Here is a 26,299-nt window from a genome sequence, read left to right as displayed (position 1 = left end):
GACCTCCTGCCTTTCCCTTGCAGCCAGGAGGAGAGTGAGCACGGAGGCATCGTTGAACCTGTGACCATCCTTCCTCACACCTCTGCCATCTCCGGTGCCTTGCAGGTGTAGTTACTTGGCAGACTGGGCTCTTCAGACGTCACTGCTGGCTGGTCAGCTCCAACAGCAAAGGTTTACATGTACAAGAGGTTGCAGGGCTGGCTGCCATTTAAATATGGTTCCAGCACCTGCTGACTTGTCAGCTGCCAATGTCGAACAGACTGCCCCTTCCATGTGATTGGGGGGTTGGTGGTGGGCCACCCCGGGCAAGCTAATGAGCTGCTGTACAGATGATTGCAGTGGCTCTTTGGTGTGCGGACCATGTGTGCGGCCCACCATTTTTTCAGCTTGCCACCGAGATCGGTGACATGCTCTTAAAATCCAGCCCCTAGTGTGAGTGTATGTGTGTGTGCGTGAAAGTTGGCGCATACTTTATTATTTATTTAACAACAATAAAGTTAACTTCTTACTTTGAAAACCTGACCGATTGGTTCTGGTTTTGATCATAACAAGTAAGTAATCAAACACCTACTGAATTGGCCAGAACACCCACTTTAAGAAAGAATTAAACCTGTTGTGGTCAAACAAGGAGAGGGAAAAGAGAGAAGCTTTTTGGCCCCTCCTCACTTGACCGTAGCAATGTAATTGGATGTGTTGTTGGATAAAGATGTTTTATGAAGATCTTTGTTGGTAGATTTTGATGTTGAATGTTGGCCAAGGGGACTTTGTGTTGGGGAGTTTGAAATGGATGTGACGGTGGGGAATAGTGGGTCCATGTTGGGATGGGGAAGTTAGTTTCAATTTCAGAGGCGCACTGTCTGCTGTCTCTCACCGTGTCCAGTTGCATAGGGTCAATGATGCCTCCTCACTCTCTTCTCTTCCTCTTCCTGCTTTGCCTCTTCTTTCTCAACCTTCACCTCTTCATTGTTCTCCTTCTGCTTATCTTTCCCTTCCTCATCCTTCTCTTCCTCCTTCTCCTGTTCCATTTCTTCCACCTCTTCCTTCCCCTCCTCCTGCTCCACCTCCTCTTTCCCTGAGGTGGCCTCTGGATTGCTGTAGGTTGCGGCTGTGCCCCCATAATGTTCAGACAGTGGAGAACACAGCACACCACCACAAACTGGGAGACCCTCTCTGTCTCGTACTGCAGAGATTCCTGCCGAGCAGGCCAGGCAGGGGAAGTGTTGTTCTGAAGGCCGATTGCCTGCTCCATGATGTTATGTGTGGCTCCCTGGCTTTAGGTAAACACCCACACGGTTTACATGGTGGGTTTGCGGAAGGGGCTCATCAGCCATTTGCAGAGGGGTGGCCCTCGTCCCTCAGCAGCAAACTCTGGATCTTCTCAGAGACCTGAAAATGGTGGATAGGGAAGGGTGTCATAGGATGACAACATCGTGGCTGCTGCCAGGCATTCACCGAGATGAACTTCTTGGTGGATCACACACCAACTTCACGATTATGGAGTTGTAGTCCTTGCTGTTCCTATACTTCTCCCCATTGACACGGGAGGCTCACAGAGCCACGTGCTTTCAGTCAGTGGTGCCCTGCATGATCAGGAATCCTGATATCCTAGTGAAGCCACGTGCCCCTTCACCCTGCACTCCCTTCTGAGGGAAAAGAGGATAAAGTCCCCTCGCATTGTGTATTTAGCCTCCATCACCTGCCGGATACTGTGATGCACTCCATATTGTGAAATATTCATCACATCTTCCACTGCCATCTGGACAGATCCAGAGGTGTAAAATGTGAGGGCGACGGTGAGCTTCACAGCCACTGGGAGGGTTGTCCTCACCCTGGGGTGAGATTCCAGGTTGGGCTGAAGGAGGTATCACAGCTCTGTGACCACCTTCTTGGGAAATCTGAGCCTCCTCAGGTATTGGCTCAGAGGAATGTAGCAGTTTTCTCCTGGAAGACCAGTGATGGGTTGGGCCTTTGATGGAGAACCCTCCTCCAGCTCCCTCTGCCTCCCCTGTTCCACCTGATGGTCATGTTGCAGACTAAGAGGGACAGCAACAAGTGCCCTCATTCCTGGGTCCAGTCCTCCTCTCTCCTCCCTGACTGTAATCACCAACTGCCACAAAACACCTCCAAAAACAACACTCCACACAGCTTCCACCAACTCTGGCTGAACACATGGAAGTGAAAAATACCTCACCTGCAACATGCTGACTGATCCTTTAAATAGGCCTAGTTCAGGGCCCATCTTGCCTTTCTGCACTTGTTTATTCATGACTGATTAACACATGTGTAGACAGGACCTGTGTGGTCCAAGTTTGCAACCCTGGCATCGCATCACTCAGTTAGGCAGTGTAACATGAGGATAATGTCCAACCACAGCATTACAGAGCACACAGGGGACGTACCTGTGTGTGCCCTTCCTCTGTACTAAAACTGTGTGGGCCGTGCAGGAAGCAGCAAGCATTGCGACTCACACTCAGTAAGCAGCTCAAGGCCTCGGTAGCGGCGTTACGCAAAACAATTTTTCATCCATCAAATTGTTAAGGGATTTGACAGGGTGCATGCTGGGAGGATGTTTAGCCCTGGCTCAGGAATCTAGAACACGGGGTCACAGTCTCAGAATAAGGGGTCGGCCGTTTAGAACTGAAATGAGGAGAAACTTCTTCCTTCTAAGGATTGTGAACCATTGGAATTCTCTAACCCAGAGAGCTGTGAATGCTCAGACATTGAGTATATTCAGGCAGAGAGTGAGAGGTTTTTGGGCAATAAGACAATTAAGGGAAACGGGGATGGTGCAGGAATGTAGAGTTGAGGTGGAAGATCAGCATTAATTAGAACTGATTAATTTCCTGCCATTTTTCCTTCTTAGTACAGAGCCTTAAAACATAATATTTTAAATTTTAAAAAGTTTTTTGTGTTACTTTTTGTGTCATCTTAAATGACATCATACTACTTAGGAACATCAAGGACATATTTGACTTGAAAACACTTTGGGCTGGCATGAGGTTGTGACAAATGCTGTAAAAATGCAAAACCTTCTTTTACATGCTAACGCAATGCAGTCTGAGCTGTTGGTCTGTGCTGTGTTGTGAGGTCAATAAACCAGATAAAGTTCTAAAGTGAACATCGTTCCCTTCCCTCAATTCACCCGTCTGTCACCACCCCCCCCAACTCCCCCAACCCATAAGAAGCAGAGAACCATTGCAGACAAAATGTGAACTTTAGTTTGCACATACAGAAATGCATGTCACAACAGGAAAGATTACAAGGAATAATATTTGGAAAACTTGCTCCTATTATGTGCTTTTAGTACTCATTAACATGTTGCTGGGAATAGTTTCCAAAATTTAAAAAGGAACACTCCAGACAATTCACGGTGTGTTTTGGCTCTCTGTCGCTGTCTTTGTTTTATAATTATCCAGAGCTGTGGAAATCTCAGTGCAGCTCATGATCTCCACTCTTGTAAATGACATGGACAGTTACATATACTGCATTGTACCAATGGGACATTGAAATTATGGTTGTCTGTTGTTGACATTGGGTCACCAATTAAAAACCTGGCTTGGAAGTAGCAGGAACCAATTGTATCGCAGGCTGCTGATGTTATTAGCAGTCTGATATTAGGTCACCTGATATGTCTCTTTTACTGGTAAATAGTCTGTAGATTGGAGAACAATCAATATCCTGTTGATCCAGGGGTAAATGCATTGTCTGCACTGTTACTAATCTGTACAGATTGGGCAAGTGCCAATCCTGTTGATAGATTGTTTGGTTGTGTGAGTGCATCACAGTTGCACTTGAGCCTGTGCTCAATGTCCATGGGTCACTGGATAATGACCTGGAGTGGGAGCCTTGGCTGATTTTTCCACCTCCTCCTTAACCCAGGGCTATCAGATCAATTGTAGCAGCCCCACCAACAGCCCCACTTTGACAATGCTAATACCACAGAGATTAGGATGGCATTTGCCCAATCTGTACAGATTAGTAACAGGCCAGACAATACATTTACCCCTGGATCAGCAGGATCTCTTTAATAGACCTTTTTATTGATTGTTCTCCAATCTACAGACCATTTACCAGTTAAAGAGACGTATCAGGTGACCTACTATTCGACTGCTAATAACGTCAGCAGGCCGCGATGCTTTGGGTTCTTGCTATTTCCGAGCCAGAAGGTTGTGGGTTCAAGTCTCACAATGGAACTCGAGGACAAAAATCTAGGCTGACACTCCAACACAGAACTGAGGGAGAGCTGCATTGTCAGAGGTGCCGTCTTTTGGATGTGATGTTAATCGAGCCTGTCTACTCCCTCAGGTGGATGTAAAAGATCCCATGGCACTATTTGAAAGAAGAGCAGGGGAGCTCTCCCCACTGTCCTGGTCAATATTTATCATTCAATCAAAATCACTCAAGCAGATTCTCTGGTCATTATTACATTGCTGTTTGTGGGAGCTTGTTAAGAGTAAATTCTCTGCCACATTTCCAACATTGTAATAATGTCTACACTTCAAAAGTAGTTTCTAAATGAGAGAAATATAATAACTGCTTTATTTTCATTTTGCAAGGAAGGATTGGTAAAATGGAGAATTCAATGCAACTTAGCTCTGACAATGCTACCCAGACACGTGGAACCTGTTGTAACCTGTTATTGAGGAAAATAAGGAGATTGATACCCATCAACTTCTGGCAGGAAGTGAAATGTGTTTCCAGACTGGCTGTGCCAATAGTGAGTTTACACCCACTGAACATCTCGTCATATCCTTCATACTCTGCTCTTTCCAGAAACGTATCTAATTCTCCACCAAACCCATTACATAATCAATCTCCTTCAATTAACACATTTATATAATTCAGCTCACCGTGCCCATTTATATAATCCTCTTCAATTAATCCATTTACACAATCGTCATCACTGAGCCTATTTATAAAATTCCCTTCACTGATTCTATTTACACAATCCATTCTAATGAACCCATATAAAAAAACACTTCAATGACCTCATCTGCTGACTTATTCCACAACTCCCTACTTAAAAAGTGATAATGCTCCGCTTGACCTTGTTTTTTTTAACTTCAAAGACCATAATTGCTAATTTGGTCCCTGATATTTGAACCTTTCATCACAGTGAATGATTTCCCTGGATCAACTTTGCCATTTCCATTCAGAATCCAGAAAACCTCAGTGAAATCACCTCAAAATTGCATCTCCTTTTTGAAAAGAAACAATTGTTTTCAGTAAGAAATATGATTGGTTTAATTCGATTATAATTTTATTTGTAAGTGTAAAAGAGTATTATCTAAATTAACTAACCTGTGTATACTATTTATAATTCATTTTCCTTTTACAGTTTTTAACACAGCTGATGATGCGTCTGATAAATGTTGTCAGCTCCGCATTCTGTGGACATTTAGGAAAGGTTGAATTGGACGCTGTTAGTCTTGCCTCAGCGGTAAGTTTACGTTCAGAATGAGCACATTTATTTCATCATAATGTATCCTCTATAAAATTGTGATGGAATTGCATTGCTTCTGTCAGTTTCAGGTTCAGTGCCTTTATCAGCTGTTTATTACTGATAGATGATGAAATCAGCTCCTTGTAATAAAGCCTGGGATTTACCTGCTGGTCTCAATGGAAGAGAAACGAGAGTGTAGCAAATGGCTTCAGTGGCCCTAGATTTAAGAACAGAAAAATCAGCTCAGAATTCCAGCTCATTACCATTGTCAGTGACCCATCCTGGAGTCTGAAATGGGTGGATGTTAGGGTGAGAATGAGAATGGACTCAGTCGTCATGCTGTTCATGTGCAGCTAATCTTCTGCCTGTCACTTGACTCACACATGAAGACTGCTCACTTATGCAAAGCTTTCAATGGTTTCTGTGGCCCATGGAACTGTATCAGGAACAACAACAGCTTACATTTATATAGCCACTTTAACATAGCGTTATAATCACCTGGTTCATGGTTTGTATGATTTTTATGGAGGTAACTTTTAATTTAGAAATTGAATTTTTTTAAGGAACGGGTTACGACCAGGATGGAAAGTGGTCTCGGGTTCCCTCTCAGCCTTCACCTGGTCTTACTGAAACAGGGTTTAATCTTAAACCCATTGTTTTTAGCTCCCACTTGGTGAATCCTTGTTCACCACTTTCCAATTATAAGGTAAAGAAACCAGCACAAACAGGCTTTCTTAGGCTTAAAGAAAAAAAATTGACATTTACTCAATTTAAACTTAAACTCTAATTCGGTTGATGTCTACAGATACACAACACACCCATGCTAGCATGCATATGCGGTACACACATGCAAATAGAGACAGAAAAGAACAGAAGAAAACTAAAGTGGAAAAGTTTGAGGCAATATCGGAAGAGTTTTTGTGACGGTTTTTCAAGCTCACTGTAGAGTCCTTGACTGTAGGGAGATCTTGCTTTTCGTTGGGGTCCAGTATTCTTCTTAAACCTTGTTTGATGTAGGAGACTTTTCTCTCTTGGGGTTCTTGTGTCTTTTGAGGCTTGTGAGAAAGAGATGGGAGCAGGCAGACAGGAGGGGCTGTGGTGAGCCAGCCAGGAGAGATCTTCTCAGTCCAGGAGCATTCTGCTTTCTGTCCAAACTGTTTGTACAAATTCATAAAACACAGGTTGCCCAGCAGGTTAGTCATGTAACTACTGGTTTGACCATGTCCGTTTCTGTATTCGGCCATCTTAGCAGTCAACATGGAATGCGAGCTCCCCCACCTTCAATGTCTGGTGATCAAAAGTCTATTGTGCGTTGAATGTGTCAGGGAATGGCTGCTTTATCCTTCCACATGTTAATATACAAATGTCTTTTCCAGCCACGGCTGATCTGTTCAACAAGTCCTTTCTTCACTCCAGTCACAGTTTAATTTTGTCATGAACATTGATTTTAATGTGCCTCATTCTTGGCAGGTGGGGGCCTAGCATGACAGAAGACAAATGAAACACCTAGTTTGATAAGCTGGCAAACAAACCTAGGGTGGTTACAAATCAAAATGTAGCCCCTGTTTAATTTGTTCATTCATTCGTTGGTGTCATTCCCTTCCCAGAAGGTTGACTGTTATGAATCTCCACCTCTGTCCTGTCCTGTCCTTACACATTCTGCATAGGTCAGCTGCATCCAGTCGATTATATCTGTCATCTATTTTCTTCTCTGCTTCCCTCTCCGACATTTTCCATCGATCTTTCCTTCCAATAATTGTCTCTGTCTACCTTCTGCTCTAATGATGTAACTGAAGTATTGTATCATTCTCTCTTTGATGTTATGCACTAATTTCCTCTTTTCTCCAGCCAATTCTTGCACTTCCTCATTCATCTTTCTGTCTGTGTAAGATATGCAGAACATCCTCCGATATGTCCACATCTCAGATGCTTCCAGCTTACCAATAGTCTCTTTGTTTGTTGTCCGTGTCTCAGAGGCAATAAACATAGAAGACAAAATATATCACCTCAGCATTCTTCTCCTCAGATTCAAGGTCAGTTTCTTTGATGTTAACAAGTCCTTCATTCTGACAAAGCTGGTCTTGGCTATCTCAATGCTCCTTTGGATCTCACAATCACATTTCCCATCATCTGTGATAACCTGTCCAAGGTATATAGACTTTTACACTTGTTCCAGGACTTGTCCATTTATTTCAATTTTCACTTCTGGGGTTCGGTCTCTGCTTGTCACTATTGTCTTGGTTTTCTTCACAGTCATTCTTAATCCATATTCCACACTCCTTACATTCACTTTGTTCACTATTTCTTGTGGTGCCTTTTCTGAATCTGCAATCAGTGCAGTGTCATCTGCATATCTCAAGTTGTTAATGGTCAACCTACCAATGTTGCAACCTGGTAGATGTTCTATGTCTCTGACGATCACTTCAGTGGACAGGTTGAACAGTTTTGGAGACATAACACATCACTGACACACTCCTTTCTTGATTGGGAAACTGTCTGGCAAGCCACTATCAAGTCTCATCACTGCTGATTGCTTTCAATACAGATTCTGAATTATCCTTTTATCACTGTTGTCAATTTCTGATTTGTTTAAGTACTCCATTATTGTCTGATGGTAGAGTCTATCAAGTGCCTTCTCATAGTCTATAAAGTATACATACACACGTTTTTATACTTCCAGATATCTTTCGATTATACTCTCAACTTAAAGATGACCTCTCTCGTTCCTTTCTTTGATATTTATCCTGACTGACTGTCATCTATCTCTGCTTCTACAGACTGGTCATTTCTTTCCAAAATGATTATTAAAATCATTTTCATCACATGGTTTATGGGGCTTATTGTCCTGTGTCGGAAAACTCTCGGGCTTTTGGTTTCTTTGGGAGCTTACTGAAGACTGTCTTGCAGGCCACCACCTGCCAAGAATGAGGCAAATTAATTTTGCCACATGGACATTAAATTTCAAATTGTTGCTGGGAAGAAGAGAAGGCCTGTTACAAGGCCTGTTGCTTGGCTGGCAAAAAAACATTTGCATACTAACAGACATTGAAGGCAGGGAAGAGCATTCCATTCCCTGCTAAGATGATACAATACACAGAGCCAAGACGTAGTCAGACCAGTAGTCACATGACTAGCCTGCATGGCAATCTGGGGGGGTTTCTGAATTGTACAGTTTGAATTGAGAGCCGGCAGAAAGCAGAATGCTCCTGGACTGAGAAGATCTCTCCTGGCTGGCTTGCAACAGCCTCTCCCATGTGCCTGCTCTCAACTCTTTCTCATAAGCCTCTGAATCCACTGAAGACACATGAACCCCAAGAGAGAAAAGTCTCCTACAGTGAACAAGGTTTAAGAAGAATACTGGGCCCCAACGAAAAGCAAGATCTACCTACAATCAAGGACGCTACAGTGAGCTCGAAGAACCAAAACAAAAACTCTTCCGATATTGCCTCAAATGTTTCCATTTTATTTTCCTCTGCTCTTTTCTGTCTCTATTTGCATGTGTGTATCATATATGCATGCTAGCTTGGGTGCATCGTGTATCTGTAGGCGTCAACCCAATTAGAGTTGAAGTTTAAGTTGAATAAATTTCAACTTTTCTTCTTTAAACCTAAGAAAGCCTGTTTGTGTTGGTTCCTTTGCCTTATAATTGGAAAATGGTGAACAAGGATTCACCAAGCGGGAGGTAAAAACATCGTGGCCAGAATTTTATGCCACCCCAGTGAGATGGATGGTGGCCGGAGATGGGTGGCGTAAAATGGTGCGGGAGGCTCCGGGAGGCCTTCTCCACCCTCTCCTGCCCCCGCCCACTTTAAGTAGGGCTGGGGTGGGGGCAAGAAATGTGTCACCCTCCCCAGGCCAATCAAGGCCCTTAAGTTGCCAATTAATGGCTGCAAGGGTCTTCTCTTGCCTCCACGCTGATTTTACCCGTGGCAAGCGGGTGTCCTGGAGCCGTAAAAGGCCCTCTAATAAAAGAAGGCGGCCTCTCAGCACCCCGAGGGTGAGCCCTGACAAACAGGCACAGGGTGCCCGATTGAGGGTCAACCCCGCTTCCCCAACAAACCCCAGGACCCAAGACGCCCCCTTCCCCACACAAAGGACCACCCTTGCCTTGCCAGGGCCTGACCAATTACCCCTGGCAAGACAACCCAAACTTACCTGCACTCCTGGCTCCATGTCGTCGGCTGGGATGCCGTCCCAGCAGTGGCCACCGCTGCCGGTAGCACTGCTGGGACGAAGAGCTGCCGACCCGATGTTTGTCCACAGCTCAATGAGGCGGGACTTCCTCCTTAAAGCGGGTGGAAGCCACGCCATGGACCAATTAAAGCCTCGGGGACTGTAAAATGCGGAACGGTTCCCCAGGCTAGGTGGAAGCAGGTTTGCCACCAACTTTTACGTGGGTGCCCAGCTCCTGTCAGCCTGATGTAAAATCCAGCTCAGTGTGTTTAAAAAAGACCAGGTGAAGGCTGAAAGGGAACCCTTGACCTCTTTCTCACCAGGTCGTAACAGAGATTTGGGTGCTCGTGTCCGGAATTGACTCACAGACAAATGAGAGAAATTGGAAGTGGGAAGCCAAATTGTTCCCAATCAAAAAGTGCAAGATTTCAATATAGGTTTTCTTGTGGTTGTGTGTGCTTGAAAACTAACATGTCTGCAACTAAAGCGAGTAGCTCTCCAAGCCAGGGTGAAGTAACTTGGGATAAGTTAAAAGCACTGTCTATGGAGGAGTTGAGGAAAATGGCTGAGCAGTGTGGGATCAGTGTATGTGGCAAGACTTACAAAATCTGAACTCCTAAGGCTGGTGGCCAACCATTTTTCCTTGAATCTGACGGGGCAGAAGCAGTGTTAGAAGTAGACCCAGACAGGGTACTGCTAGCAAAGATACAATTGGAACAGAGGAAACTTGAATTAGAAGACAGAAAAGAGAACGAGAGGGACAGGAAAAAAAGATAGAGAAGTAGGAGAGGGAGAAAGGAAGAGACTTCCAGAAGGAGCGTGAAGAAAAAGAAAGACAGGCGAAGGAATGAGAGAGAGAAAGAGAGAAAGAACATTCTGGAAGGAACACGAAGAAAGAGAACTGTAGCGGCTTGAGTTAACTAGGGGGCAACAGAGAACCCTAGTGAAAGCATGGCCGAAATGGAGGAGCGTAATTCAGGGTTGGGTACAGAATTGTTAAAACTAGCTCAATTAATTCCAAAATTCAATGAGGAAAATGTAGAAGATTTTTCTGTCCTTTGAGAAAGTGGCAAAGCAGCTTAAATGGCCATCTGAGACCTGGTCTCTTTTACTACAAAGCAAACTAACTGGAAAACCCCGTGAGGTTAATTCCCTGTTGCCAGATGAGAGTTCATCAAATTACGAACTGGCCAAAAATGCTATCCTCGGGCATTTGTATTAGTACCCGAAGCCTATTGCCAAAAGCTTAGAACCCTCAAGAAGCAAGCTAATCAAACTTATCTGGAGTTTGAAAGAAATTGGCAGCTGGCTTTTGACCAGTGGCTGAGGGTTCTTAAAGTACAGCTCAGCTATGAGAATGTCAGAGAAGTAATTCTGTTAGAGGAATTTAAAAACTCTCTCCCACTCTCCATAAAGACCCATGTGGAGGAGCAGCGGGTTCAGAGAGGCCGTTCTGGCCGATGAGTTTGCTTTAATTTATAAGTCAGTTTTCCAGGGAAGAACCTTTCCGAGACACCCCCACAAATCCGAAAATGACAAAGGGTGGGAAGGTGATATCTGCCCAGGCAGTCCTGGAAGAGAAAGGAAAGTAGGAGACACAGGGGGCCCTCCTCTAGCCAAAAAGAAAGGTGCTGTGAGCAAGAGTGAGTCCGAGAGACCTGTGTGCTTCCGTTGTAATAAAGCAGGGAATTTAAAAGCTGACCCCCCCAGTAGTGAAAGAAAGACCGCAGGAGGTCAGAGAGACAGGGCGGTGGCAGGAGACGGACCCCTGTAGTTTCCCTGAATGTGTAATGGATCAGGGGCCATGATCAAATCAGCTCCCCCGGAGGAGACTGAATTAGCCTTGCAGACAAATGACCATGAGGTCTGCCTGCCTGAGACTTTCTTTGGAAAGTTAGGAGACCAAGGGAATGAATTAATGTATTTTCCCTAGGTGAGGCTCAGCGAGCCAACCCAGTATTGTGAGAGTTAGCACAGGCTGCCCAGTCTGAAAGTGAAGCACAGGGAGTCCCTGATTACTACCACTTCAAGAATGAGGTACTGATGAGGAAATGGTATCCTCCTCACAGACCTGAGAGCAAGGAGTGGACAGTAGTTCACCAGTTAGTGGAGCCGCAGAGGTACTGGAGAGAGACTGCAGTGGCTGTACATGCCGGTATACGAAAGATCAAAGCCTGCATAAGACAGCAGTTTGATTGGCCAAAACTCCATAAAGATGTGGTGGAGTACTGCAAGAGTTGCCACATGTGCCAGGTTGAGGAGAAACCCCAACCTACAGTGAAACCTGTACCCCTAAGTCCTGTACCGGTGTTGGGAGGACCCTCCAGCAGACGGCTGATGAACTGTAAGGAACCCCCGCCGAGAACAAAAAAGGACAGACAGGCACGAGGCTGGCAAAAGGTTAGACAGGGAAGGGGAAAAAGTGACCAAGAGGGCAGGTTAAAGGAAGTCCGGGTGGAATCCCAGATAAAAACCCCTACTGTCCAGTCAGCCAACCCCGAGAAATGTGAAAAGTTAGATCCCACATCCTCCTCTGCAAATGCAGACACTAGAAGCACCCCAGCAGAGTTGCTAATAGCATTTACAAGAACCTGCAGAGATAAAGAAAGACCTCTAGAGGGCACAGAAACCGTGAGGGTGATGCCTCACCGAGTCAAATTGCCACAGGCGAATGCAGTAGAGACTGCACAGATACCTGCAGGCAGGAGTGTCCCAGAGGACAAAGGGGAGATTAGCAAATAATCCCTCCCTGCAGTCAGAGAAAAGAAAACCACCCATCCCCCTAAAGTCAAAAGCCTTTGCATGATTCAGCAAAGCACTGAAAAAGAGTTCAGGATAGACCCGCCCACGACTGACTCTCTTGGGAAAAAAACCTCCAACTTAGGGCTTATTAAATCTAACTACCCCTCCCCCCCATCCCCTTGGCAGACCTCGGCAGGAACAAAAGCCCTAGGCTGTCATGGCAATGGGCGAACTGAAGAAAAACCTCCCCAAAGAACCACATGTTTCCTGGGATGCCAAAAAGGGGGCAATTAAAGCAGCACTGGTCGCAAGAATATAGGTAGAACGAGGTTAGAGGTTCTGTTGAGGGAATATGATCAGCTAGGGCTAAATTAAAAAGCAGAACCAAAAAGGTAATAATCTCCGGATTACTACCGGAGCCACGAGCAAATTGGCAAAGGGTTAATAAGATTAAAGAGGTAAATGCGTGGCTCAAAGATCGGTGTGGGAGAAATGAATTCAAATTCATGGGACATTGGTACCAGGACTGGGGAAGGAAGGAGCTGTTCCGATGGGACAGGTTCCACCTGAATCATGGTGGAATGAGAGTCCTGACAATTGCATAACTAGGGTTGTAGATAGAGCTTTAAACTAAATAGTGGGGGGGTGGGGGGAAGGTTCAGTTGCTTGGAAAAACAGGAAGTTAAAGGAGGAGGTAGAAGTGCAGGTTAGTGGTGAGGCTGATTGTTACCAAACTGTAAGAAGTATACTGGTTAAACCAGAAGAGAGAAATAATAAATAGGCGAATGAAGCATCAGTGCTGAGGGACAGGTTATGGGGTATAGCCCAAATAAGAGTTCTATATACAAAAGCACGGAGTGTAAGGAATAAATAGATGAGCTGCAGGCGCAAATTCAAATAGAAGATTATGATGTGGTGGCCATTGCGGAGACGTGGCTGCAGGATGGTCGGGACTGGCAACTAAATATAACTGGTTATAAAGTTTACAGGAGGGACAGGGAAAATGGCAGAGGGGGTGGAGTAGCCTTACTGATTAGAAATAATATCACCTCATGGGTGAGGGAGGATATAATGAGGGGAAAGCACCCAGTGGAGACCTTATGGGTGGAATTGAGGAACAGAAAAGGATCTAAAACTGTAATAGGTGTTGTGTACAGACCCCCTGGTAGCATTTCTGAGGTATTAGATTGTATAAATGCACAAATTAGGCAAGTGTGTAACAAAGGCAGAGTAGTATTAATGGGGGATTTTAACTTACACATAGATTGGGAAAGGCAGACTAGCACCTGTCAGAAAGATAGTGAATTTCTGGAATGTGTCCGGGATAGTTTCCGACAGCAATATGTCCTAGATGTAACAAGGGGACAGGCAATATTAGATTTAGTTATGAGTAATGAGCCAAATTTAATTGGTAGCCTAACTGTGCATGGACATTTATCAAATAGTGATCACAACATGATTGAATTCAAGGTAGCGTTTGAAAGTGAAAAGCACGAAGCAGCTCCGAGAATTTTAGACTTGGGTAAGGCTGACTTTAACGGGATGAGACAAAGACTGTCTATGGTAAACAGGGTAGATCTGTTAATGGGTCAAATGACTGAAGAACAGTGGAAAATATTTAAAGAAACATTTAATGAAATACAGAGCCAGTATATACCCCTGAGAGGAAAAAGCTCCACTTCACAGAAAAAACAGCCATGGACAACTAAAGAGATTAGGGATAGCATAAAACAAAAAGAAAGGGCTTACAAAAATGCAAAACGCAGCACAGATCCGGCCGAAGGGGATCGATACAAAGACCAGCAAAGGGTCACAAAGCAGCTTAATAAGAGCTACTAAAAGAGATTATGAAAGGAAACTTGCAAGGGACATCAAAATCAATAAGAAGAAATTTTCTAGTTACATAAAGGGAAAGCGGGTGGTCTAGAGCAATGTAGGCCCACTAAAAGCTGAAAATGGAGATATTGTCATTGATAATGGGGAAATGGCAGATATTGTCTCAGTATTTACAGTTGAAAAGGAGGATAACTTGCTGGAAGTCCCGAAAAAATCTAATAGCCGATCGGGGACAGGGACTTAATAGAATTAACGTAAGTAAAACATCAGTAACAAAGAAATTAATGGAACTAAAGAGTGAGAAATCCCCAGGACCTGACGGTTTCCATCCGAGGGTGTTAAAGGAAGTAGGGGAGCACATTGTAGATGCCCTAACTATAGTCTTTCAGAGTTCCCTAGATTCAGGAGTGGTCCCTCTGGATTGGAAAGTTGCACATGTCACTCCACTTTTTAAGAAGGGTGAAAGGGGGAATCAAGGAAATTACAGACCAGTTAGCCTGACATCTGTGGTGGGCAAGTTGCTGGAGTCTATAATCAAGGATAGGGTGACTGAACACCTCGAAAAATTTCAGTTAATCAGGGACAGCCAACTTGGATTCATGACGGGAAGGTCATGCCTGACAAATCTCATTGAATTTTTTGAAGAGGGACTAAGGTAGTGGACAGGGGAGTATCTATAGATGTTATTTATATGGACTTCCAGAAGGCATTTGATAAAGTCCCACATAAGAGACTGTTAATTAAGGTAGAAGCCCATGGAGTTGAGGGCAAATTATTGACATGGTTAAGAAGTTGATTGAGTGGTAGGTGACAGAGAGTGGGGATAATGGGTAAGTACTCCGATTGGCAGGATGTAACTATTAGTGGCCCGCAGGGATCTGTGTTGGGGCCTTAATTATTCACAGTATTCATTAACGACTTGGATGATGGCATAGTAAATCATATATCCAAATTTGCTGATGATACAAAGTTAGGCGGCATTGTAGACAGTCTCGGTGATAGCATAAAATTGCAAAGAGATATTGACAGACGAGGTGAATGGGCAAAACTGTGGCAGATGGATTTCAATGTGGGCAAGTGTGAGATTATCCATTTTGGACCAAAAAGTGATAGAGCAGGGTACTTTCTAAATGGGAAGAGGTTAAGTACAGTGGATGTCCAAAGAGACTTGGGGGTTCAGGTGCATAGATCTTTAAAATGCCACAAGCAAGTGCAGAAAATAATCAAAAAGGCTAATGGAATGCTAGCCTTTATATCCAGAGGATTGGAGTATAAAGACACAGATGTTATGCTGCAGCTGTACAAAACCCTGGTTAGATCCCACTTGGAGTCCTGTGAGCAGTTCTGGGCACCACACCTTCGGAAGGATATATTGGCCTTGGAGGGAGTGCAACGTAGGTTTACAAGAATGATATCTGGACTACAGGGCTTAAGTTACGAGGAGAGATTACACAAATTAGGCCTGTTTTCGCCAGAATTTAGAAGATTAAGGGGTGATCTGATCGAAGTCTTCAAGATGTTAACAGTAAAAGACAGGCTAGATAAAGATAAACTTTTTCCACTGATTGGAGATTCTAAGACTAGGGGGCATAGTCTAACAATTAGGACCAGACTGTTCAGGAGAGATTTTAGGAAGCATTTCATCACGCAAAGAGTGTTACAGGTTTGGCACTCTCTCCCACAAACAGCAGTTGAAGCTAGAACAGTTGTTAATTTTAAATCTGAGATAGATAGATTTTTGCAAAGATATTAAGGGATATGGGCCAAAGGCAGGTATATGGAGTTAGGCCATGGATCAGCCGTGATCTCATTGAATGGCGGAACAGGCCTGAGGGGCTGAATGGCCTACTCCTGTTCCTATCTTCCTATGTTCCTAAGTTCCTAAAAGACAGGCAATTTTAATAAGCTTTAGGATTTATGAATGAATGGAAATGAATGAGAGAAATGCGTTTTTTTCTGCATCATTTTTTCTCGCAACCCTTTTAATGTTTTTCTCAAATCGCATTTCATTCCCCTGGGTGTGGAGGTGTCATGCAAGCCTCCACCTACCAAGAATGAGGCATATTAATTTCACCACATGGACATTAAATTTCAAATTGCTGCTGGGAAGAAGAGAAGGCCTGTGACAAGGACTGCCAGACCTTGGCTGGAAAAAAACATTTACAGACATTGAAGGCAGGGAAGCGCATTCCATTCCCTGCTAAGATGATACAATACACAGAGCAAAGACGTGGTCAAACCAGTAAGTCACATGACTAATTTGTTTGGCAACCTGGGAGGTTTCTGAATTGTACAGTTTGCACTGAGAGCCGGCAGACAGCAGAATGTTCCTGAACTGAGAAGATCTCTCCTGGCTGGCTCACCACAGCCCCTCCTATCTATCTGCTCCCATCTCATTCTCACAAGCCTCTGAATCCACTGAAGACACATGAACCCCAAGAGAGAACTGTCTCCTACAGCGAACAAGATTTAAGAAGAATACTGGGCCCCAACAAAAAGCAAGATCTATCTCCAATCAAGGACTCTACAGTGCACTCAAAGAACCATAGCAAAAACTCTTCAGATATTGCCTCAAACCTTTCCACTTTATTTTTCTTCTGCTCTTTTCTGTCTCTATTTGCATGTGTGTATCGTGTATAGATGCTAGTGTGGGCATGTCTTGTATCTGTAGGCATCAACTGAATAAGAGTTTAAGTTTAGGTTGAATAAATTTCAACTTTTCTTCTTTAAACCTAAGAAAGCCTGTTTGTGCTGGTTTCTTTGCCTTATAATTGGAAAGCAGTGAACAAGGATTCACCAAGGGGGAGCAAAAAACACGGTGTGCTTAAAATTAAATCCTGTTACAGTAAGACCAGGTGAAGGCTGAAAGGAAACTGTAGATCTCTTTCTCACTGGGTTGTAACAACACTGACAGATCCACAGGTGTGAATCCTGTTTTGTACATTTTGTTGCAGAGGTCTGTCAATTTCCCAATGTTATCATCATTCAGGGCTTTCAGGCATTCTGTTGGTATCTCATTGATTCCAGGTGCTTTCTTTTTTTTCATCTTTTTGATCGCTGCACTGACTTCTTCCTCTTTTTCACTGGTCTTCCTCTTCCCTCCAGTGGTACCAATTCACTTCTGTCTTCATCATCATATAGGTCACTGACATATTCCACCCATTATTCCTTTATCCTTTTTTTGTGAAGAGAAGTTTATTTATTTAGTAAGGTCATAATGGGAAGTGTGAAGATCCAAAACAAGGGAACCTCTTTGAACCTCTTGATGGAGACTCTGTGTCAGCAGCTGTCTCAATTAGGGGTTTAAATTATTTATATGATTTCCCAGAACAAAGAGAAGGTTTGGAGTTGGAAATAATTTGTTTAAATTGCTATCTGGGACACCCCATGTGCACCCTTTTTGGAGACAGATGATGCAAGAGGTACCTTTTGGTGTTTCGATCTGTGTGCTTGCTGACAAGCTAATAGTTGGCTTTTGGAAAAGCAGTTGGCTTTGAAAGCTTCTGGAGTCAGGAGCAAAGAGGCAATTGAGAACCAGGGATGTTTTTGTTTTGAGTAAGGCCCATGCTCAAGCTGGGAGGTCCAGGTTTGGGAGATCCGAAAACTCAGGACAGCTGAGAAATTAAGGAAATCAAAGTGAATTTCTGAGAACTGTGATACACTTTGGATTAGTCCCAGGAGAAGTGAACAAACTGCCCAGATCCTGTAACGTATAGGGGAACTCTTCGGGTAAAAGTAATAGTCAAACTGGAGTGTTCTGTTGATAGTTAGAGTTTAAAGTATAGATAAAGGGCAACCATGGATATAGTACACCTGGATGTTCAAAAGGCATTTGGTAAGGTGCCATATAAAAGATTAATAGGCAAGATAAGGACTCATGGTGTTGGGGTAATATATGGTGCGGGCGGCACAGTGGCGCAGTGGTTAGCAGCCTCACAGCTCCAGCGACCCGGGTTCAGTTCTGGGTACTGCCTGTGTGGAGTTTGCAAGTTCTCCCTGTGTCTGCGTGGGTTTCCACCGGGTGCTCCGGTTTCCTCCCACAGCCAAAGACTTGCAGGTTGATAGGTAAATTGGCCATTGTAAATTGCCCCTCATGTGGTAGGAGAATGATGGGGATGTGGTAGATAATATGGGGTTAATGTAGAATTAGTATAAATGGGTGGTTGTTGTTCAGCACAGACTTGGTGGGCCAAAGGGCCTGTTTCAGTGCTGTATCTCTAAATAAAATAAATTAGCATGGATAGAGGATTTGTTAACAGACAGGAAGCAGAGAGTGGGAATAAATGGGGCATTTTCAAGCTGGTAGGCAGTGAATAGTGGCGTGCCGCGAGGATCAGTGCTGGGCCTCAGCTATTTACATTCTATATTAATGACTTGGATAAAGAGACAGAGAGTAATGTATCTAAGTTTGCTGGTGTTACAAAGCTTGGTGGAAAGGTAAGCTGCGGGGTGGATATAGAGAGGCTGCAAAGAGATACAGACAGGCTATTTGAGTGGGCAACACGATGGCAAATGGAGTATAATGTAGGGAAGTGTGAAGTTGTTCACTTTGGTCGTAAAAATAGAAAAGCAGAATTTTTTAAAAGGTGTGAAACTTGTAAGTGTTGATGTTCAGATGGACTTGGGGGCACTCGTACAAGGAACGCACAAGTTAACATGCAGGTGCAGCAGGCTATTAGGAAGGCAAATGGCATTTGGCCTCTATTGCAAGGGGATTGGAGTACAGGAATAAAGAAGTATGAGTAAAATTGTATAGGGCTTTGGTGAGACTGCACCTGCAATACTGTGTGCAATTTTGGTCTCCACATTTAAGAAAGGATATACTTGCACTGGAGGCAATGCAGCGAAGATTTACTAAATTGGTCCCTGGGAGGGGGTTGTCGTAAGATGACAGGCTGAGTAAATTGGACCTATCTTCTCTGCAGTTTCGAAGAATAAGAAGCGATCTAATTGAGACATACAAGATTCTGAAAGGGCTTGATAGGGTAGAAGCTGAGTGATTGTTTCCACTGGTCAGGGAATCTAGAATGTGGGGACACAGTCTCAGGATAAGGGGTCAATCATTCAGGACTGAGATGAGGAGAAATTACTTCACTCAAAGGGTTGTGAATCTTTGGAATTCTCTGCCCAGAGGGTTGTGGATGCTCCATCATTGAATACATTTAAGGCTGGGATAGACAGATATTTGGTCTCGCAGGGAATCAAGGGATATGAGGAATGGGCAGGAAAGTGGAATTGAAGCCCAAGATCAGCCATGATCGTATTGAATGGCAGAGCAGTCTCGATGGGTCATATGGTCTACTTCTGCTCCGATTGCTTATGTCTTGTGTTCTTGTATTATTCTTCATCAAGTTCTGTTCCGATTTTAAGTTTTAACTATAAGTGTTTCCAAATTGTTATGTTAAGTTAGTAGTGTATCATTTTGTTGAACTCTTGTACAGCAAAGCTTTTGTTTAAAATGTGAAATTTTGTGGCGTAATTCTTTCAATAATAACTGGGAACTCGATTTTCTCTTTCTAAAGGTTAACGGTCCCTAACAGGATCGTAACAAATTGAGAGCTGTTGGCAGGATTTTGAATCCACAGACTGAGATGGGTATGCTGAGATTTGCTAACGTTTAAGCAAGCAAGATTTCATGGCGACTTTTACTGTATTTATTGAAAAGCAGGATGGCTTTGTCAACTGCTAAGACTTTTCTGGGCTGGGGACATTAATCCCTGAGTGTTTTGGAACAATCAACAAAGGTTAGATTGATGGCATTAGCAGAAAAGTTGAAGATAGAGTTAAAAGGAAGAGCTATAAAAACAGAAATATGGAAACTTTAGCACAGCATTTGGAATTTTAAGAGGAAAAGGTTGATCCAGATAAAATAGACTGAGTTACCTGAGATACAGCTGGAAATGAAGCAAATTAAATTGAAAAAAAAAGCACTTTAAATATGGCTAGTCAGTTACGTTGGGTGGGCCACATCATCTGCACGCCTGACACAAGACTCCCAAAACAAGCTTTCTACTCCGAACTCCATCGTGGCAAGAGGCTACCAGGAGGGCACAGGAAACTCTACAAAAATTGTCCTTAAAGCCTCCCTGAAAAAAATGTGACCTCTCCATTGATTCATGGAAATCTCTTGCCTGAGACTGCCCAAAATGGAGAAGAAGCATCCACGAAGAAAAATGTTGAACTCAAAGGAGCAAAAGAAATGGAAATGAAAAAACTTGAAGTCGAAGGAGAGGAAAAAGAAAGAGCAATGTGGAAACTCGAATTACAGGTTTAAAGAGAAAGGGAAATGAGACAAGTTGAAGTGAAAAGAGAATGGCTTTGTTCACATGGACAGGAAATAACTGGTAGTTTGGATATGATTTGAGTTAAACTCGGGTTTTGATTTAACAAGAAATATTTGCCGAGTGCCTAATTTCAATAAGTAAGGCGCTGGAAGGTATTTTGCCTCATTTGAGAAAAATGCTACAAGGTTACCTTGGTTACAAGAAACATGGACCATTCTTTTGCAAATTGTCTTAATGGGAAAAGCCTGGATGTTTTTCAAGCCTTTCGGAGGAACAGTCTGCAGATTATGAAATCGTTGCACTTGACGTGCATGAGTTGGTTTCACATGAACATCATGGTCATGAATACTGCAGCTGAAAATTCTTTCAACATTGGACTGTGTGAAAGGAATCATGCGGTGATCAATGAAATGCTGCATAAAATTTTACCTGATCGACTAGACTGCAAATTGACAACCACAATGGGCAGTTTATGCATAGAATTGACTCCTGATGGTTGGAGGATATAGTCCCTAACAATTAGTCTATGGACAAATACCAAGTTAATTTCTGTGCTGTGCGATGGTCCTCTTACTCCAGTAGGTATTACAATTACTTCCATTTATTGTGCACATTTGAATGCTTTACATGCAGGGAGATTGATTTTCATCAAGGTTGAGGTTTCAGAAACAATTTGGAGAGCTCTGCAGCATCTGAGACAGAATATAATTCAGAAGATTTGGTATATGATAAACGAGAGTCATAGGGAATGAAAAGGCCCTGGTGAGGTAATAGATTGTGATGGTAAGACAGTACTTACCAAACATGGCAAGGATTAATCAGAATGACTTATAAATTCTTGGACTCTAAGCAGCTGATAGAAGTAAATTAGGCACCTTGTATCTCAAATACTCATGTACTTTGTAACTAAGATCCTGTGGGACAGAATAATGTGAGTGATCATGACACACAGGACAGAGCTAACACATCCAAAGGCCAATTGCCCAGAGTGGGTACTCAGGTGACATATGTTCCAGAGGGATTAGTGAATGGAGGGATTCGAAAATTGTGGGACATGCAGGAAAAACTATTAGCAAGTTTAAATATTGCTTGAACGTTCAGGATTATGGCTAAGAAGTGAGATCCATGCACTAGCAGAATGGGGTGAAAGAGTGGAGAGTAAGAAGGCAAGTACTGATAGTGAGTTCAGAAGTGACTTTCATGTCAGAAAGTGAGCATGTCCCAGAGAAGACCCTCCAATAGTGCAACAGGGCGATGTCACTTTCATAGTCCAAACAGACAAAAAGTGAAAGTACAGAATGTTTTAAGGGCAAAAAAAAATTAAAAAATTAAGTCTGGAGATATGTGTACTTACATCACTATCCTTAGATGACCCAAAGAACATGAAACCAGTCATTTTTAGTGAAGCTTCACATGCCAGTCTTCCTGATAGGTATTCTAGTGCACCTGGTTTCATAATATTTTTTATGAGTGAAAATGGGAAATGTTGTCCTTTAGCTTGGGAAGCTAAGAAAATAAAAATGGTTGTTAAAAGTACTTTGACAGCTGAAACAGAGTGGATATGGGATTCTATTTCTCAAATATTTTAACTGAAAATCTGTACAATGGCCATACTGAAGATAGTATACCCATTGAATGTTAGATACATAATCGTTCATTGTGGGATTTTTTTATTCGCTCATGGGATGTGGGTGACGCTAGCTAGGCCAGCATTTGTTGCCCATCCCTAATTGCCCTTGAGAAGGTGGTGGTGAGCTGCCTTCATGAATCGCTACAGTCCATGTGGGGTAGGTACACCCACAGTGCTGTTAGGAAGGGAGTTCCCAGATTTTGATCCAGCGACAGTGAAGAAACGGCGATCTGGTTCCAAGTCAGGGTGGTGTGTGGCTTGGAGGGGAACTTGCAGGTGGTGGTGCTCCCATGCATCTGCTCCCCTTGTCCTTCTAGGTGACAGAGGTGGCGGGTTTGGAAGGTGCTGTTGAAGGAATCTTGGTGCATTGCTGCAGTGCATCTTGTTGACGGAACACAGTGCTGCCACTGTGCATCAGTGGTGGAGGGAGTGAATGTTTGTAGATGGGGTGCCAATCAAGCAACTGCTTTGTCCTGGATGGTGTTGAGCTTCTTGAGTGTTGTTGGAGCTTCACTCATCCAGGCAAGTGGAGAGTATTCCATCACACTCCTGACTTGTGCCTTGTAGACGATGGACAGGCGTTGGGGAGTCAGGAGGTGAGTTACTCGCCTCAGGATTCCTAGCCTCTGACCAGCTCTTGTAGCCACAGTATTTATATGGCTACTCCAGTTCAGTTTCTGGTCAATGGTAGCCCCCAGGATGTTGATAGTGGGGGATTCAGCAATCGTAATGCCATTGACTGTTAAGGGGAGATGGTTAGATCCTCTCTTGTTGGAGATGATCATTGCCTGGCATTTGTGTGGCGTGAATGTTACTTGCCACTTATCAGCCCAAGCCTGGATATTGTCCAGGGATAATGAAAACCTGACAAAAAGTGTGGATGAGAAAAGTTTACAGTTTGTTCTCACTGGTTGAAACAAATCCTGGTGGGAAAGGACATCTCTGAAATTTAAATGTGTGGATGCAAGTCATCAACTGTTTTACAAAAAGAAATGCATGTACAAAGACATTTCAGGTGTCCGAGAAGAAGGCCGTCTCACAATGTAACGCTTTGTACAGAATATGGAGTTTCCTGATTTAATTTTGTTTGAAAATTCAGTTATACGTAGAAACGGTAATTTTAATTTAAAGAGAGAGAAGGGAATCCTTTAATTCTGTATTAATTGTAATGTACACCGGATGTTTGATGACACAACAATCATGGTCTAACTCTGAAGAGTTGTGAAAAATGAACTTTGTCTTTAAAAAAAATGAACATCTGTTTTAAAAAGTGACCAATTGTCCAAAATGGCCACTGAAGAAAAAGAGGATTGGCCTTTTGAGTATTCAAACAGTCTGACAAAGACAAAGGACGAACCTTCAAAGCTAAAAGGTGTGAATGGAACCAATCCTACACCTATCCTAAAACATTCCAGAATTGAATGTCTTCTTCTGAAACAATTGAGGTATGAAGTAGCCATGTCCTGGGCCATTGTGCGATCACCATGGGGGAAGAAACCAGAGTGTGTCCGAACAGGAGGTGAGAGATAATAGCTTATCATTAAAAAAAGAGACAGTCAGAGAGAGAGAGAAAGTCAGAGAGAGAGACCGACAATGGTGAGAAACAAATCTAACAACCGACATTCCAGAAAGTCAGAAAGCACATGCTCTGCTGAAAAAATATGACATCTACATTATACAGCAATGAGGATGAGAAGTAATCTACCGTTTTATAACAGAACCTTCAGTCAAGAGAGAATTCTACAAACATCTCAGGCCTGCATCCATCGAGAACTTGGTTCTCAAGAGAACAGGTTTATCATAACCTTTCCTCCCACTGAAAGCCATCTTCCTTTTTCACTTCTCTATCTGTTTATTCTTGTGTGTGTGTGTGTGTGCATGAGAGAATGCATGAGTGGATCCGGTTGCAACACTTTTGGGATCAGGAACGTTAATCAACAAACAAATTATTTTATGTTCTTGAAAACCGACAAGAAAATCTATCGCTATCTGGTTATTTGAAAATAAACCACCAAAGGGCTCAACTCTAATACAAATACACTTGCTGCAGTCAGGTGGGGAGTTGAACATTGGGAACCACCCATATCACATCACCTGGTCATTACATAATTCTGTTTAATCGTCTGCAGTGGTTGGGCAATAACTAGGAATTCATTTGAGCCTTTTAAAGTAGACACAGACTAGAACTACGGTTGGTGGTTTCGGAAGTGTATGTTAAGATAAATGTCTACAAAGATTGGCTCCAGTTCCCGCCTTCACCAACTGGCTTTCTGGAATAGAACACAGGGATCATGGTATATGGAATTCTGAGGAAGTTTGGGCAGGAAAAGCTGTCAGTTTTAGATGACCTCAAGTTTAGGGAGGGTGGAAAATTGGAGGTTGGTCAGTTGAGTATTGAAATAGTCGAGTCTGGAGGTAAGAAAAGTGTATTAAAAGTTGGCACCTGATGGAAAGGAGGAAAGAAAAGGGAAAGAATGAGGAGCAAAGAAAAATCCTATTTTGTATTTTGTGGCATGTTGGTGGCATCTATGATGGTGCTAAATGGTTCCTTTTCTATTCTTTATTTATTTGTACAGGTAATATCTGTATCAGGGATCACTATAGGTCTGGGATTGTCTACAGCATGTGACACACTCATATCCCAGGTAGGTGCCGTTAACTCCAGGCTGTACAGTGGGCAGTGATGAACCTCTTGTGCAGCAAAAATGAATTCATTATATCAGAGAACAATAGGGGTGTGAATTTGGTTTCCATAGCGCTGCTGGAAGTGGTGATATGTAAGCCTTGTGCCCTCCTGGAGATACAGGCTGTGCCATCAGCTTCTTCCAACATGGCCCGCATGGCAGGCTGTGTTGAGAAGGGTGCCCATGCGGGCGTCCCTGTGTGTGCCAGAAGATAGTGAAGTAACACTATCCTGACAACACACACCCTACCAGCTGTTGTGATGTCAGACTTCCTAATTTGGACCAAGCAGGTCCAGGGAACAAGTTTTCTTGTCACTCTGCAAACAGCAAGCATTGAGCTGTAAGACAGGTCTGACACCAGTGTTATTTAAAGGGCCAGGCACCCAACTTGCAGGTGAGGTAATTTTGAAGAACTTCTGCCATTGTAAAGTGTCTGAAAATGCTCTGGAGGTGCTGTGGTGAGTTCCTGGAGAGTATTGCTATATCCTCCCAGGAAGGGTAGAGGATTAGGTGACCTGTCCACAGAAAGGCTACAACAGGTATGGGCATAGCAGTGGCAGTCTTCAGCATGTCAGAATGAAGCAGAGACTGTGAGAGGTCAAGCTCTGCTCAATGCCCTCTACCAACTTGGAGACAGACTTCTCCATGCCCCTTGACAGTGACAGGCAGGCCAATAATGCACCCAGAACCTCGGTGTGCATTCCCATCAGCGCTCACCTGAATGTCATCCCATCCAGGTCCTCATCTGAATCTTCTGTAGCAGAACTCCTCTGTGACTGTGCCCTTCAGGGAGCTGGCAAATGAACCCCGGCCTGGCTGCAGCCCACTTGTGCAAAGATGACTCACCACATGCTGACCCCAACTCTATGATAGCCTCCAAGGTACGTGCAGATCCAGTATCCGAGCTGGTGGCTGCGAGTGTCTGATCAATTGACAGGGTCTCTTTATCAGTGGTATGGTGTTGCTCTCCCTCTTCCTCCTTCAGCTGCTGTGGCTGGGCAGGTGGCAGTTTTGCCCGTCGAAAAGCAGAAACTCAGAAGGGGAAGGTTGGTGCGAGGGAAGGGGTGTGGAGTGGGAAGAAAGAGGTCCATGGACACCAACAGCAGCTTGCTCTTCATGGGAGATCCCAGGATGAGGGTGAGTGGCAGTTGAGAAGGGGCATGGTAGCAACAAAGAACAGTGCAGCACAGGAACAGGCGATTTGGCCCTCCAAGCCTGCACCGATCTTGATGCCTGTCTAAACTCAAACCTTCTGCACTTTCAGGGACCGTATCCCTCTATTCCCATCCTATTCATGTATTTGTCAAGATGCCTCTTCAACATTGCTATCGTACCTGCTTCCACCACCTCCCCCAGCAGCAAGTTCCAGGCACTCACCACCCTCTGTGTAAAAAAACGTGCCTCGCACATCCCTCTAAACTTTGCCCCTCGCATCTTAAACCTATGTCCCCTAGTAACTTTTCCACCCTGGGAAAAAGCTTCTGACTATCCACTCTGTCCATGCCGC

General features: G+C 43.7%; 1 protein-coding gene across 1 annotated transcript in view; it reads left to right on the top strand.

Annotated features, from left to right (window-relative positions):
- The first annotated feature begins 4,567 nt into the window (after positions 1-4,567).
- LOC137346461 (multidrug and toxin extrusion protein 1-like) overlaps positions 4,568-26,299 on the top strand; it is a 77,584-nt gene continuing 55,852 nt past the window's right edge. The window contains exons 1-3 of the mRNA XM_068009912.1: positions 4,568-4,717; positions 5,339-5,440; positions 24,685-24,753. Of these exons, the coding sequence (XP_067866013.1) occupies positions 4,571-4,717; positions 5,339-5,440; positions 24,685-24,753 (318 nt within the window). The 5' untranslated portion in view covers positions 4,568-4,570. The remainder of the gene's footprint in view (positions 4,718-5,338; positions 5,441-24,684; positions 24,754-26,299) is intronic.

This window comes from Heterodontus francisci, chromosome 30 (genome assembly GCF_036365525.1).
Source record: "Heterodontus francisci isolate sHetFra1 chromosome 30, sHetFra1.hap1, whole genome shotgun sequence".
Lineage (NCBI taxonomy): Eukaryota > Metazoa > Chordata > Chondrichthyes > Heterodontiformes > Heterodontidae > Heterodontus > Heterodontus francisci.
This window is presented reverse-complemented; position numbering and strand designations above follow the sequence as displayed.